The 15881-nt window shown below is 45.1% G+C and overlaps 2 protein-coding genes across 2 annotated transcripts in view; both read left to right on the top strand.

Annotated features, from left to right (window-relative positions):
• The window catches only part of MAPK1 (mitogen-activated protein kinase 1), a 93647-nt gene that overhangs the window by 57182 nt on the left and 20584 nt on the right, over positions 1 to 15881 (top strand). The window contains exon 4 of the mRNA XM_082640518.1: positions 10907 to 11023. Coding sequence (XP_082496644.1) covers positions 10907 to 11023 — 117 coding nt within the window. The remainder of the gene's footprint in view (positions 1 to 10906; positions 11024 to 15881) is intronic.
• On the top strand, positions 3375 to 4590 carry LOC309814567 (non-histone chromosomal protein HMG-14-like). Its single transcript, XM_082640567.1, has one exon. It carries the CDS (start codon positions 3466 to 3468, stop codon positions 3769 to 3771), a length of 306 nt encoding a protein of 101 aa, XP_082496693.1. The 5' UTR covers positions 3375 to 3465; the 3' UTR covers positions 3772 to 4590.

Genomic DNA, 15881 nt, shown 5'->3' on the forward strand with positions numbered 1-15881 from the left:
GGTTCGTGCCCCGGTCTGGGAGGATCCCGCATGCCGTGGAGCGGCTGGGCCCGTGAGCCATGGCCGCTGAGCCTGTGTGTCCGGAGCCTGTGCTCCGCGGCGGGAGAGGCCACAGCGGTGAGAGGCCCGCGTACCGCAAAAAAAAAAAAAAAAAAAAAGGGCAGCATTTATATATATATTTCTATTTTAATACATGGCAGAGCTAAATAAGGAGGGAGGGCTACAGCTGTCTCCAGTATGATGAAGGGAATGTGGATTCAGTCTAGTAAAAATGCATGTGAATTTAAGACCTAGATGAATGAAATGATATCCCATGTTCATGGATTGGAAGGCTTAATATTGTTAAGATGGCAGTACTTCCCAGTTTGATCTACAGGTTTAATGCAGTCCGTATCAGAGTCCCAGGTGGCTTTTTTTGCAGAAATGGGCAGGCTGATCCTGAAATGCATATAGAAATTCAGGAGACCCAGAATAGCCAAAACAATCTTATGAAAGAGCAAAGTTAGAGTACTCACACTTCCTGATTTTAAAACTTACTACAAAGCTATAGTAATCAAGACATTGTGATTCTGGCATAAGAGTAGGCATATAGCCCACTGGAGTAGAATTGAGTCAATAAATAAACCCATATGTTTTGGGGTTTTTTCATTCATTCATTCATTCATTCATTTATTCATTTATTTTTGGCTGCGTTTGGTCTTTGTTGCTGCACACGGGCTTTCTGTAGTTGTGGCAAGTGGGGGCTACTCTTCATTGCAGTGCGCAGGCTTCTCATTGCAGTGGCTTGTCCTGTTGCGGAGCACAGGCTTAGGTGCATGGGCTTCAGTAGTTGTGGCATGCGTGCTCAGTAGTTGTGGCTTGCGGGCTCTAGAGCACAGGCTCAGTAGTTGTAGCACACAGGCTTAGTTGCTTTGCGGCATGTAGGATCTTCCTGGACCAGGGCTCAAGCTCGTGTCCCCTGCATTGGCAGGCGGATTCTTAACCACTGCACCACCAGGGAAGCCCCAACCCACATGTTTATGATCAACTGACTTTTGACAAGAGTGCCAGGATCATTCCCTGGGGAAAGAATAGTCTTTTCACCAAATGGTGCTGGGACAATTGGATAACCACATGCAAAAAAAAAAAAATCAGTTTGGACCCCTCCCTGCCTTGTACTATGTACAAAAATTAATTCAAAATGGATTAGAGATCTAAGTTTAAAGGCTGAAACTAGAATGCACTTAAAAAACACAGGAGTAAATTCTTGCAAACTTGTGTTAGGCAGACTTCTTAGACATGACACCAAAAACACAAGCAACAACACTTTTTTTTTATAATAGATTTCAGGGAGTTCCCTGGTGGCCTAGTGGTTAGGACTCGGTGCTTTCACTGCTGTGGCCTGAGTTCAATCCCTGGTCGGGGAACTGAGATCTTGCAAGCTGTGTGGCGTGGCGTGGCGTGGCGTGGCATAGCCAAAAAAAAAAAAAGTATTTCATCAAGATGAGAAGCATGCACTACAAAGTAACTCATCAAGAGAGTGAAAAGACGACCCACAGAATGAGAGAAAATATTTGGAAATCATATATGTGATAAGAGATTTATCTAGAATAGATGAAAAACTCTTACAGCTTAACAACTAAAAGATAAATGGCACAATTTAAAAGTGGGCAGAGTCTGAAAAGACCAAGGATCTAAAGAAGGTATACAAACAACCAATAAGTACATGCAAAGATGCTTGACATCATTAGTCAGTGGGGAAATGCAAATCAAAACCACGAGATACCACTTCACACACACTACAATGATATAATCAGATGATAAGTGTCAGCAAGAACTCGGCCCCAGGTGTATACCTGAGTGGAATGAAAACATGCATCCGCACACAGACAGATACAGAAATATTCATAGTGGCGTAATAGCCCAAAGGCAGAAATAGTTCAGATGTCCAAATTACGATGGATAAATAGAATGTGGTGGATCCATACAGTGTAATAAAAAGGAATGAAGTACTGATATGTGCTACAATATGGATGCATCTTTTTTTTTTAATGGATCTTAATGAGCTATTTATGTTTTATTTTTGGCTGCATTGGGTCTTCATTGCTGCATGCGGGCTTTCTCTAGTTGCGGCTAGTGGGGGCTACTCTTTGTTGCGGTGCGCGGGCTTCTCATTGTGGTGGCTTCTCTTGTTGTGGTGCACGGGCTCTAGGCACACAGGCTTCAGTAGTTGTGGCACACGGGCTTAGTTGCTCCATGGCATGTGAGATCTTCCCGGACCAAGGTTCGAACCCGTTTCCCCTGCATTGGCAGGCGGATTCTTAACAACTGCGCCAACAGGGAAGCCCAATATGGATGCATCTTGCAAACATTATTAAGTATGTGAGGGAAAGAAACCAGTCATAAAAGATCACATATTGTAGAATAGATGTGTCTGTAGAGATGGAAGGTAGATTAGCAGTTGCTGTGGGCTGTTGAGATTGAGGAGGCATTGGGAGAGACTGCTGATGGGCAGGAGGTTTCTTTTTGAGGTTATAAAAATGTTCTAAAATTGGATAGTAGTATTGGTCATATAGCTCTGTGATATAATACCAAAAACCATTGAACTGCACACTTTAAATGGGAGAATTGTGTAGTATGTGAATTATATCTCCATAAATTTGTTTGAAAAGTACGTATAGATGTATAGTAGTGATCATTTCGTGGACTTCACTTCCACAGACGTTCCTGTGGGAAGCTGTGTAAGGTATACCTGGCAAGGGAGGTGAGTGTCTGTCCCTGCAGTCTGAAAACTGATAGGTCAGGAGTCTGATAAGCAATAGATGATTGCAGTACTGTCTGTTGTAACACACACAAAGGAGAGAGGTGAGTTGGTTCTGACCAGGCTGTGAGGCATCAGGAAGGAGGATTGTCGTGCTGTCCCTCTCAGCATGTCAGGCTTGCAGTGGGCGAGTGGCTGGGCACAGGCAGAAGGAACAATAGAAATATAGTAAGAATAAGAATATAGTAAGAATAAGAGTGCACCAACACTGAGGCCTGCGCTGTGTGGCTGCAGCTTTGGTGATCACTGAAGTGTTGATCATGGAGAGCCTTCTGGAACTATCTAAAAAGGCAGTGGGTCCTGTCATCAGGCAGTCATCTTATCCGCTGTCGTTGGGTGTTTAAAGCAGGGTGGCAGATGTCCTGTGAAACGTTGTGGAGGACAGCTTCCTGCATCAGGTATGACTCGGTTGGACTCTTGTCACCTCTTAGGATCCTTCTGAGTTAAATTCATGTACTTCCTACATAGGGTGTAGCCAGATCCCTGTGCATGGATCTGTGTAGATGAGAGCCAGGTTGGCACACAAGGAATGGCCGTACTTTGTCGGCTCTTAGTGATTTTCTTGAAAAATTACAGTGAAGAGCGTCCAGACAGCCCAGCTTCGCAAAGGCTCTTGGCGCGCCGCGGCCCGCAGGCACCTGGCATGCGCCCACCCTGCCGCCACGATGTCCAAGAGGAAGGTCAGCTCCGCCGAGGGGGCGGCGAAGGAGGAACCCAAGAGGAGATCAGCGAGGTTGTCAGCTAAACCGGCTCCTGCAAAAGTGGAAACGAAGCCAAAAAAGGCGGCAAGAAAGGATAAATCTTCCGACAAAAAAGTGCAAACAAAAGGGAAAAGGGGAGCAAAGGGAAAACAGGCTGAAGTGGCTAACCAAGAGACTAAAGAAGACTTACCTGCAGAAAATGGAGAAACTAAAAATGAGGAGAGCCCAGCTTCTGATGAAGCAGGAGAGAAAGAAGCCAAGTCTGATTAATATCACACACCTGGTCCTATCAGTGGTCCGTTTCCCTTCTTGTACAATCCAGAGGAATATTTTTATCAACTATTTTGTAAATGCAAGTTTTTTAGTAGCTCTAGAAACATTTTTAAAAAGGAAGGAATCCCACCTCATCCCATTTTTTAAGTGTAAATGCTTTTTTTTAAGAAGTGAAATCATTTGCTGGTTGTTTATTTTTTGGTACAACCAGAAAATAGTGGGATATTGAATATGGGAGGCTTTGATTGTCTTGGGTGTCAGCTTAACATTCCACAGATGGAGGGTAGCTTTTATGTCCTATAATACAAAGCATACTAAATGGCAGTTTGAAGTCAGTTGTGCATATAATGTCCTAAACACTTTAAATTACTTCTCTTCCCACATTGTTTTTGGTAGAATTGTTTCCTAAAGCAAACCACTCACCCCTTGATCTTGGCTCTCCTGGGCAGAATTTTGTGCACTCTGTAACATCTTTGGTCATGGTAGTCCAATTCTTCTAGTAACTGTTAATGTGCTGTGAACAATTGACAATTTGAGTATGTAGTGTATATGATATTAAATTGTGAATTAGTGGGACTTACGATGTAACAACATATCAATATTTGAAGATATTGGTACTTGATATCCTGTGAAGGAAAATTTGCCCCCAAATTTTAAGCTGGAAAGTCACTGGAATAACTGTTCAGAAAAGAATCCCAACTACATGACTTTTTAGGTTTTTGGTACGTATGTTGAGAATTGTGTACAAATTGAAATGTCTGTGTACTGATCCTCAAAACAGCCAATAAAATCTCAATTATGAAAGAATTTCTTGAAGCACATGAAAAAAAATTACAGTGAATATTTTTATGTCTCCTAGTGCTTTTTTTTTCTTTCTGTTTCTTATCACAGTCCTTTTATGCAGATTGCTTTTGTTTGTTTTTGGAGAGCCATTGTTAATATTTTAAGTATGGAATATTTCTGGGAAAAGTTGACTTTTACTTTGGCTTGAAAATGCTTGTCCTTAAGAAGAAGCACAGAACTAGACTACTTTGTCTGTTGTCTCTTCACTGTTTGTGGACTTGTCTTTACCTCGGGCCATTTTATTCACTGCTCACCAAAATGGACACCCACACTGATATATATGTCTTGTTGGCCATCTGCACAATCCAGGCATTGTTTTCAAAGCCCAATTTTAACACACACTCAGAAACACAATAGGATGTTTTAGATATTTACAGCAGTGCAATTCACCCACATTTCAAAATGTCCATGTGGGGTGTGCATCATCCACATGGGCATGAATATTCAGGAGAGACTCTCATTCCATAGGTGAGTGTGGTGTGTCACCGAGTCACCAATTTGCCGTGGGAGCATGTCCAACAGCCAGGGCACATGCACGTGGGAGGGTGGAGCTCTGGACTCCCCAAATGCCCATCACATCCTCAGACCTTGGGGTGACCATGATGCTTTCCCACAAGCCCTGTACCTAGAAAGTTTGTGACCGGTGGCCTTACTGACTTGTTATTTGGTCCTTTTTGAATTTTCAAGTAGGTAATGATGTCACTTCTTCCTTTTTCCATTAGCTTCTGTGTTACTAAGTATTTTCTAGTCTTGAGCCCTCAGGATATCAACTCTTAGTGTCTTAGACCTTTAGTTTTTGGCTCTATAAACGTGCTTTGTACTTGTTACCTGAAGCCCAGAGACCCAGCAGACACCAGCCTCTCAGGGCCCTCCTGGGACCCTCTCCTTGTAGACTTCCTCTTTATTACTCAGGACCGCAGAAAAACAAGGGTTGTAGACCCTACTTCGAGATTCTGCTTGCATAATTTTAATGAAACTGCCAGAGGAGTGTGGTCTCCAGCAGTCCGTGTCCTCGCCGTTTGCGTACTGAGCCCCCAGCAGCCCCAGGAGGAGTTCCGGGCTGCTAGGCTCACAGCACGTGTGGTTCTGAGTATGCATGGGAAGGAGGACTTTGAAAGATACAAATGAACTGTCTTTGGGGCTGGTTTTTGTCTTATGAGAATTTGAATTTGCTCAGCCCAAAAAGTAGCCAAGTAGGAGTGATAGGTCATTTTATATTTCTTGTACTGTATCCTGGTTGTCTACCTTCCTTCTTATAGAATTGTAGTGAATTTTATTGCTTTTTTATTTTGAAGCCTTGACAGTTTTTTGGTTAATGCTGTGTTAAAGGAACTTTAAAAAATCACATGAGCTTTCCATTGATGACCGTGAATGGAGTTGTGAAGTCTTTTCTTTCTTTTTTTTTTTTTTTTTTTAATATTTATTTGTTTGGCTGCGCCGGGTCTTAGTTGCAGCACACGAGATCTTTGTCATGTGCGGGATCTTTAGTTGCAGCACGCGGGATCTAGTTCCCGGACCGGGGATCGAACCCGGGCCCCCTGCATTGGGAGCGTGGAGTCTTAACCACTGGACCACCAGGGAAGTCCCGAGTTGTGCAATCTTGTAGAGGTCTAAACCCTACATCACCCTCTTTATTTTTTAAATTATCAAAAATTTTGAGAACCTGCTGGTTCTATGCCTAATACTAGGAGTGGAGGATACAAGTAATGAAACACGATCCTCCTTATACCAACTCACTATTCTGAAAATTGGTAACTAAAGGGAAAGGATTAAACATTTTCCCTGTCTTTCCAGTGAGATCTGGGCATCAGGGTAAGCAAATAGCCCCAGTTGATGAATGATGGCTCTTCCTTAAAATAAATGCCAGCTAATAAATGCACAAGGAATAAAAATTAGAGAAGTCGCCATTTTGCAGCCTTCAGTGACGTAATTGATTTGTGCAATATAATCCCTGGACCCTCTGCTCAGCCTCCAGTCCCCTGGGTGGGCTGCCACCGCCTCCCCATGTGGACTCCCTGTTCACCTTGCACCTAGACCATGTCCTGGTCTGAAGCCCTCTCTCAAGCCCACCGGGCTGCTGTGGTTCCTCCCAGCCCACAGTGACCCTCAGGCCACAGGACCCCTTCTGATGGCTTCCAGACAGGAGGAGCGACTGCTGCTTTATTTCTTGTTTAAAGAAGGAGCAGTACTGCAGCGTTCCGCGTGGGGAAGGAATGCTGATAATTCTAAAACTTTTCCTTCTTCATTTTGCCACTCTGAACAATGCAGGGTTTTTTTTTAACATTATTGTTTAAGTATTAATGTAAGATTTTACATTAATGGTAATGCTGTACCCTGGTTTTTACTTTTAAGAGATAATCAGTAGTTCAGATACTGTGAAAAGTGGTCAGTACTAGTCTCTGCCAGTTAATCCACCTGAGTTGCTATGCTTCCTATAAACATTTGAAATAAGGCATTTAATTCACCTGATATTGAGAGCCCACTCCACTTAGGGATAAAAAGTTAATTGAGTATTGCCTTTTTCTAGGGACTTATATTCCAGCTGTGGGGATGGGCATATATCCAGCTAACTGTCATGGATTGTGGGTATGTGCTTACATATAATACATGTCAAGCAAAGTATTACCAGAGTTCAGAAATGTGAGCCATTCGTGGGATTGGTGTTGGTTCCTGGGAAACCTCTCAGAAGAGGTCACTTTTATGCTGGTATTTAGGGTCAGGCAATGGTGAGCCTCAGGTCCTCAACTGAGGGGGCGTCGCAGAGTTAGGAGGGGCATGGAACTGTCCGTAGGAGCAGATGTGGCACAGAGATGGTGGTGGGAGACAGCCGAGCAGACAGTGTGTGGAGCGTCTTTGCTTAAAGAATTTGGGCTTTATTTACTAGGCAGAGGGGATTGGTTAAAAGATTTTTGAGCCAGAAAGGTGATTTATGTTTTAGAAATAACACTCTGGCAGGAATTTTGAGGAGGAATCAGATTGCAGTCAGGTAAAGCGAGTCTCCCTAATTCCAGACAGACTAAGGCCCTGTCGGTTGAGATGTTGGAAGGGCAGCCAGTTGAAGAGCCACTTGGGGAGGTTTCAGCTGTGGGGCCACCCTGTCCCTCACACACTCCCGGGCAGTTGCTCTGGTTTCCCAAGGTCTTCCTGTGGCTGGAATCTCTTCAGTGTTCCAGTGTCACTGCACATGGGTCCTCCTCAGAGAGGGCTGCTCCATCTTAATAAGCACGCTGTCCGGCACCACCATGTTAGCTGTGTCTTGCTCTGTAACAATCACCTCAAAATGTAGTGGCCTTCCAAAGAAGAAGAAATTGAGGATAAAAAGACCAAGTGAAGGCAAAACAGAGTTTTTTGGGTGGTGAAACTATTTCTGTATGACAGTGTACTGGTGGATACATGTCATTACACACTTGTCAAAACTCATAGAATATACAACACCGAGAGTGAACCTGAAGGTAAACTATGGACTTCGGGTGATAATGATGTGTCAGTGTAGGTTCCTCGACTGTAACAGACGTCCCGCTCTGGTGCAAGATGTTGATAGTGGGGGAGGCAGGTGTACATGGGGAACTCTTTGTACTTTCTGCTGAATTCTGCTGTGAACCCAAAATGGCCCTAGAAAAAGAAAATCTGTTATTAAAAAAAAAAATGTAGTGGACTTAAACAACAAGAATCATGTTTGAGCTCATAGTTTCTGCAGGTGAGGAGTTCAGTCAGGGTGCAGTGGTGGGCGGTGACTGGTCTCTGCTCCAGCCTCTGGGCCTCGGCTAGAAGATACAGGGGTGGAGGCTCAAGTCATCTCCCACAGGGCCTGGCAGTTGATGCCACGGAACGGCCACGTGTAGCCCACGTGGCCTGGTGTCCTCACAACGTGGGCAGGGTGTTCCAAGTACCCCAGTGGAAAGAGCCAGGTAGAAGCCACATTGCATTTTATGATTTTGCCTCGGAAGTCTCACAGCATCACTTCCACTATATTCTGTTGGTTTAGGCAGTTACAAAGGTTTGGCCAGATTCAAGAGAAGGGAAGATAGATCCTGCCCTCTTGATAAAAATTCAGCCAAAGAGCTTGAAACAGGAGCATGGGTAAGGGTTATATTGGTATGACCCTCTTTAGAAAATCCAGTCTGCCACAGCTGTGTGTAAAGTTGCTCACACCACTTATCCTGTCTTTGTAGATGTTTAAGAATCTCATCAAGCCTCCCAAAGTGCGGCTTCTGTTTCTTTGTCCACGCTCCCAGAGGTGTGTGGAGACGTCAGCCTCGGTACTTAGCCTCACTGAGCTGGGAATTTCCTATATGCTGTTTTTTTTTAAATCTGGGATTTGTTTTGTGGTTCCACTGACCCACAAAAAGCTGTGGATGAAGTCTGAACCCATCCACGCTGTGTGGGGCTGAGTGTAGTAGAGGGCAGTGAAGGATCTGGGAATCCTGGTCAGGGGCTTACAGTGCTTTTACTCTGCTGCTGAGATGCAGTATTTCTTCTCTGAGCACACAACTCAGAATATGGCTTCAAGTGTCCATTTACATGCAGAGGGCAGACCAAGTGCTGAGCTTTGATTGAACTTGAATCAGAGGATGAGGTGTTAGCCCTGAAAAAAGAGAAACTGTGGGCTGTGTTGAAAGTTGAAGCCACACGGAATTGACGTGAATTGGTGGTAGTCCGGCGTGGCAAATGGTGACTTCTGGATGGCTTAGAGGACCCACCTTTGCATTTAAGGAGAAATCGCTCCTCTCTTGCTTCCTGAGCTGGAATCACGCCTGCAGGGATTGTACTGCTGGTGAATTGAGTATTCCTGCAGTTTGTTTCATGGGACTTGGTAGAATAGGCTCTAAGGAAACAAATAGGGTTGCAGGTATGTCGAAAGCCTCAAGATCAGTCAAGCTGAGGTTAGAGCTTACCACGGTCCCCCTGTAAAACTTATGGCCGTCCATCAGCCCGATCCTCTGACAGGCCTGGGACTGTTGAGGGTGCGATGGCATCAGCAAGCTGGCTGGCTCGAGAGGTGAGGCTGATGCTGGGGGGCGCGGGGTGGTGATGGAGGCCAAGAGGGGACTGTCAGCTGCGAGAGGGCCCAGACAGCCTCACCATGCAGCTCTGTTAGGGTGCGCTTAGAGCGTAGCCTATGGAAGAGCAACTGGGGAAGCAGATGTGACATTGGCTCCTTTTGAAGATGCAGTGACAGTATGTCAAAAGACAGAAATTGGGCGACACAGATACGTCACTTCTCTTGAGTGCTGCAGTCAAAGCAAGCAGCAGGGCCTGTGGGGTCAGAGGTGCCACATGGGGATGCCAGTGTCCAAGGCTAGAGGGAGACACTGGTGAGGTGGACGGGAGCATTCAGAGTCTTTCTGAATTGTCGAGAACTTCAACTATGGGATCTCTCAGCAGAGACTGATGTCCATTTACGTCTCATGAGTATCTCTGAGGTGTGTCCCTTCCTCATTATCCTATTTTTATGGCCTGAGCTCAGACCCTTATCACTTCTTAGGTGAATTAAAGCAATAAGCCTCCAAAGTGATCTCTGTCTTCCAGGCTGCCTTCTGCTAGACTCTGGCCTGTCTTTGTTAACATCTCTCTCTGTTTCTCGGGTTAGTTCCCCAGGAGCTAGGAATTAAAATATCCTGCAATTGTACGGGACTAAATATGTTATAGTTACTTTCCTTATACATTGGAGCTGAAGTAGCACCAAAGCGTTGAATGGTGAAAGGCCAGCAAGTACTTTTGTGAGTCAGGAGAAATTAGAAGCTGGGTGTTTGTTTTTTTTAAAAGATTCATCTTCAGTATGTGAAATATCTTTTAAAGCTTTGGGAGTGGGTTTGGCTACGTGGAGGGGGAAGGAGGTAGGAAGAGCAGGTGGAGGACCAGCAGGAGGTCAGGTCTGTGGAGAGAGGGCGAGTGTGGGAGAGGGGCTGATCCCACGGTGACCACCCCTGAGCGTCAGCAGGAGAGGTCTGGTTTGGGTAACCTTATTTTCCGAGCAGAACAGTTTTTGTCAAGTGGCCTAAGCAAGGTTGCTGTGGGATAAGCAGATAATGAGAGGTGAGGATACCTCTGAAGATGTGTTCTGTTCAAGACTCCTCCAGCCTGTTCCTGTCTGATGCGTGGCAGCTGCCTTTCAGATTGTGGTGAGGATTAGGTAAGAGTGAGTGTGTAGAATTCCAAGAAGCATCTGCCACATAGGAATGGTAGCAGTTACTTGTCATCATTACTGCTGTCTTTTTTGTGTTTATGATGTTTTGATGTTAAATTGGTTAGAATCTCTAAGAACGTGTCCTTTTATTTTCTCTCTTAGATCTGTGACTTTGGCTTGGCCCGTGTTGCAGATCCGGACCATGATCACACAGGGTTCCTGACGGAGTATGTTGCCACACGTTGGTACAGGGCTCCGGAAATTATGTTGAATTCCAAGGTAAGGACCAAGTTTGCATAAAGGAAAACCAAGAGGCAAAAGAGCTTTGGACGTGAGTTGCAGTAAGCCTCCCACTCAGTAAGTCTCTTTCCACCTGGGTTGAGGCCTGGCCTGTCTGGTCAGAACCAAGGTATGTCTTTGTCTCCCATTCAACACTGAACTTCTGGGCCCTTGGCTGGGGTAGTGCTGATGTGTTATAGAGTTGGAGGGCCCGCCTCCCTGGTCACTGGTACAATGAATGGTCTGTGTCCCACCCCCTGGTCAGCTCTCCTGCAGTCCTACCTGGGGCAGCTTTCACTCCTGCGGCTGCCACTGCCAGGGGCAGGCTGGCTCTGTGTCAGAGACGAGCTCTGTATACAGTGTGTGTTTCTGTGAATGCGGACCAGAGCTTTTCTGTAAAGGTCAGACATACCTGATAATGAAGAATGCCTCTTTAGCAAAATTATAGTATAATTGGAAGAAAACATTGGTGTGGAAAAAATTGGAGCTGCTATAATTCTTTCAAAATTATATGATGGTCCTGCTTCCAAATGGTAGTCCCTGCATCTGGATCGAAAGCACACTTCTAACAAGGTCTTTGTCTGGGTCATGAGGAATGATTGAAAAATTTATAAAAGCAAGAGAGTGAAGTACGACATCCTTGTTAGGTGTATGAGCAACAGTGGCAAACAGGGCTGCTGTGGGGATTCAGTTTTGTTTTTTATTTGTTTTATCTTTTGGGCATGCCACACGGCATATGGAATGTTAGTTCCCTGACCAGGGGTCGAACCCGTGCCCCCCTGCATTGACAGCATGGAGTCTTAACCACTGGACCACCAGGGAGGTCCTGGAGTTTCAGTATTTTTAATATATCATTTGCAAATAGTATTTGAATAAGGTGTCACATTTGAGAAGTTAAGTGCAACTGACATCTAATATCTAATCTTGTATCTCATATCTCAAGACAGATTCTTGATCTCGGTTCCATCTTCCATAATGTAACATTAATATACATGAAGAAAAGCTATAAAAATAGGGACTTCCCTGGTGGCTCAGTGGTTAAGACTCCACACTCCCAATGCAGGGGGCCTGGGTTCGATCCCTGGTCCAGGAACTAGATCCCTCATGCATGCCGCAACTAAGAGTTCGCATGCCACAACTAAGGAGCAGGCAAGCCACAACTAAGGAGCCCACCTGCCTCAACTAAGACCCAGTGCAACCAAAAAAAAAAAAGAGAAAGCTATAAAAACAGACTTTGGACCCCGTGTTCAGGTGTAGGAACCAGAAATCATCCTGAGAGGTTTCGTGGGAATGAGAAGAACAGGTGTAATTAGCCCATAGGCTGCATTCTCTTCCTCCATCCTTTACGAGTGAAAGGGCTTGGGATGTAGGTTGCTTTTGTGAGGAAACGGAATTTGTTTAAAGCAGTTAGTTATTCTTGATATCATACCTATGTTTAGTTTAGCTATGGAAGTAAAATTCCATTAAAATATATTACATTTAAAGAAGAATTTGGTGTAACAGATGTTTCAAAGGAGAAAATGTTGTGTTGATTCTCTCATAATTCTGTACGACAATCCCACACAACAGGTTCTTGCTGTGGATAGATGGGCCACGTGACAGCCACTCCACGCCAGAGGCGCCCATGTGTGCAGCAGTGCCTGCCAGCTGGAAGGAAAGCTGTCCTTTGGGTCCTGGGGCCTTGTGGTCTTACAGCACCCATCCCCACTTGAGCTGCTCCCCTGTCTTCACTTCTTGGCCACCCTCCAGGGGGAAGTAGCCAGGAGGGTGGCCTCTGTTTTTGCAGAGTTAACTACAGTCAAAACTGAGTTTGAATCCTTTTTTATTTATAACACCTCTAGCCTGAGAATGTTACTTCTAGCAATGTATTCAGGATTTTCTTTTTTATTGATTTAGAACATTTTCACACCCACAGAAGAGAGTCCAGTGAACACCCATATTCCCCTTACAGCACCAGCTGTTGACATCTTCTGCCTCCCTCTCTCTCCCCTGTCTCTTCTCTCTCTTCCCTTGTGTCAAACCCTCTCACACTTCACCAACATAAACCAGCACTGCACACCTCGACTGATGCTAGGAGTTCACTAATACTCCCGAAAAGGTGGTGTGCTTCCCCACAGCCGCAGTACCCTGTGAGCGCCTGTGACGGCCGGCGCTCATTCAGTGCCATCCCAGTTGTGTGTGTCACCCCCATCTGGGACAGTCCTCCGCCTTCCTGGCTTCTCCATGACATGGAATACTTGGCAGAGCACAGAGGTGGTGTTGTGCCCAGCGGTTCTCTTTCTGAATTCTTGGGACTGGCTCCTCCTGATTAGGTTTAGGTCACACTTTTCTGGCACAAACCCCACAGAGTCTTGGAAGCCATGTGTGTGGCTCCTCTGTTTGCTGGCAGCCTCTCCCCCAGGGGTGCGCCCTTGAGGACCATTGTCTCCATTGCAAAACGTGATTTTCTAAATTGATTGTTCCTTTTACATCGATGAGCTGGCATTCATCTGTGAAGAAGAGGTTTCCCCCCTTTCTCTTTCTCTTCCTCTGACCCCTGTCTTTGTTTTGAAAACATGATTATGGACTCATGGTGGCTGTGGGGTTTTTTGTTTGTTTGTTTGCTGTGCATTATCTTCTTTTTTTTTATACTCATTTTCTTAGCTTTGGCCAGCTAGAGCACTGTGTGTGTATGTGTATTTGTAACATTTCATTTTGATAGAATTTTCAATTCGCAGAAACATTGCAAGAAAAGAAAAGGCAGGGGTTCTCAAACATTCTGTTCTCAAGACTCCTTCAATGTCGGAATGTCTAAAAATTTATCCAAGACCCCAAGCAGGTTTTGTTTATGTGGGTTTTATCTATCAATATTTACTATATAGAAATTAAAACGGAAACTTTTTTTTTTTTTTTTTTGGCTGCATTGGGTCTGTTGCTGTGTGCAGGCTTACTCTAGTGGCAGTCGGGGGCTACTCTTCATTGTGATGCATGGGATTCTCATTGCAGTGGCTTCTCTTGTTGTGGAGAACAGGCTGTAGGGCACATGGGCTCAGTAGTTGCAGCTTCCCAGACCAGGGCTCGAACCCATGTACCCTGCACTGGCAGGCGGATTCTTAACTGCTGAGCCACCAGTTTGGAGCCCCAAAACTGAAACTTTTTAAAGTATTTATTAATTTTTAAATTAATTTATTTAAAAATAAATGTTAAAAAGCTAGATAGTTCTCATTTTTAAAATGTTTATTTTCCACAACAAAAACATTTTAGTGAGAAGAGTGGTGTTCTCATCTTTGCATATCTCTTCAGCGTCTGGCTTGATTTGAACACTGCTGGATTCTCACCTGGTTCTGCATTCAGTCTGTCAAATATGTTGTTTTGGTGAAGTTAGTGAAGAGTTAGTGAAGAGTCTTCACACGAAGCTCGGAAAGGGAGAGTTAGTAGTCTTTTCAACTACGCTTGGCTCATCATTGATACCACACCAAAACCCAGCAGAGGAAAGGCTAATTGCCATGTGAAATCTGAAACCATGGCATCCATAGCTCTTCCTGACACCAACACCCATGCGTGATTCTGTAACACAGAGCGTTAGGGAAGCACGGTTCACTGTTGTCACGTTTCATGTATAATATCCTGTAATGTCATGTAATCTCTAGAAAAATCTCCTGTACACATGTGAGAGAATGAGTGAAGAGGAAAACAGAATCACAGTCGTATTAAAGCAGAGGGAAGCCGCCTCACAGAGCTGCTGGCTGGAACTCTCCACCCTTCACCTCAGATGCACACTCACCAGCTCTTTATGTTTTGTCCCGTTTGCTTTTTCATTCTCTCTGTGTGCCTGTTTTTGTGAGTCATTTGAGAATGGATTGTAGATGTGCACCTTTAGCACTAAGCATTTCACCATGTGTGTCCTTAGAACAGTAGTTCGAATGTTCCCTGAGGACATTTGGTTGTGTTTAGAGACATTTTTGGTTGTCACAACTAGTAGGGGAGGTGCTGCCGGCATCGAGCGGTGAGAGGTCAGAGCAGTGGCGAGCACCCTGAGGTGCGCAGGCCGGCCCCCCAACAAAGACTTGTCCAGCCCAGAGCGGCAGCAGTGGAGGTGAGAAAGAAGGGTGTTCTCTCACGTGACCATAGTACAGTAATCAAAAGTGGGAAAATTAACACTAATCCAATAGTAATGCCCCATTTATATTCAGATTTTGGATATTGTCCCAATAATAACCTTCGTAGCTTTTCTCAATATGTGTGTAAGGCTCACACGTTGCATTGTTGCTTTAGTCGCCTTTAATCTGAAATAGTTCCTCAGCCTTTTTTTTTTTTTTTTGCAGTATGTGGGCCTCTCACTGTTGTGGCCTCTCCCGTTGTGGAGCACAGGCTCCGGACGCACAGGCCCAGCGGCCATGGCTCACGGGCCCAGCCGCTCCACGGCATGTGGGATCTTCCCAGACCGGGGAACCCGTTTCCCCTGCATCGGCAGGCAGACTCTCAACCACTGCGCCACCAGGGAAGCCCCCTCAGCCTTTCTTGACCTTGATGTTTTTGAAGGGTGCGGGTCAGCTACTTGTAGCACATGCCTCAGTTTTGTGTCATGCATTTTGGGCATGAATACCACAGAAAGAGTGTTTTCTTCTCAGCGCATTATCTGTCACATCAGGAGGCACACCTGGTCTGTGTCGGTATCAGTGAAGTTCATGTTGATCCTTTGGTTACGATGGCGTCCTCCAGGTCTCCACCATCATTATGGTTATAGTTACTGTTAATTATAGTAATAATAATTACCACGTTGGACTTCCCTGGTGGCGCAATGGTTAAGAATCCGCCTGCCAATGCAGGGGATACAGCTTCGAGCCCTGGTCTGGGAAGATCCCACATGCCGCGGAGC

The sequence above is a fragment of the Mesoplodon mirus genome, assembly GCF_964341445.2.
Source record: "Mesoplodon mirus genome assembly, chromosome: 13".
Taxonomy (NCBI): domain Eukaryota; kingdom Metazoa; phylum Chordata; class Mammalia; order Artiodactyla; family Ziphiidae; genus Mesoplodon; species Mesoplodon mirus.

Excerpts from the sequence above, each read along its gene's own strand:
- LOC309814567 (XM_082640567.1), top strand. The coding sequence starts at position 3,466 with ATGTCCAAGAGGAAGGTCAGCTCCGCCGAGGGGGCGGCGAAGGAGGAA.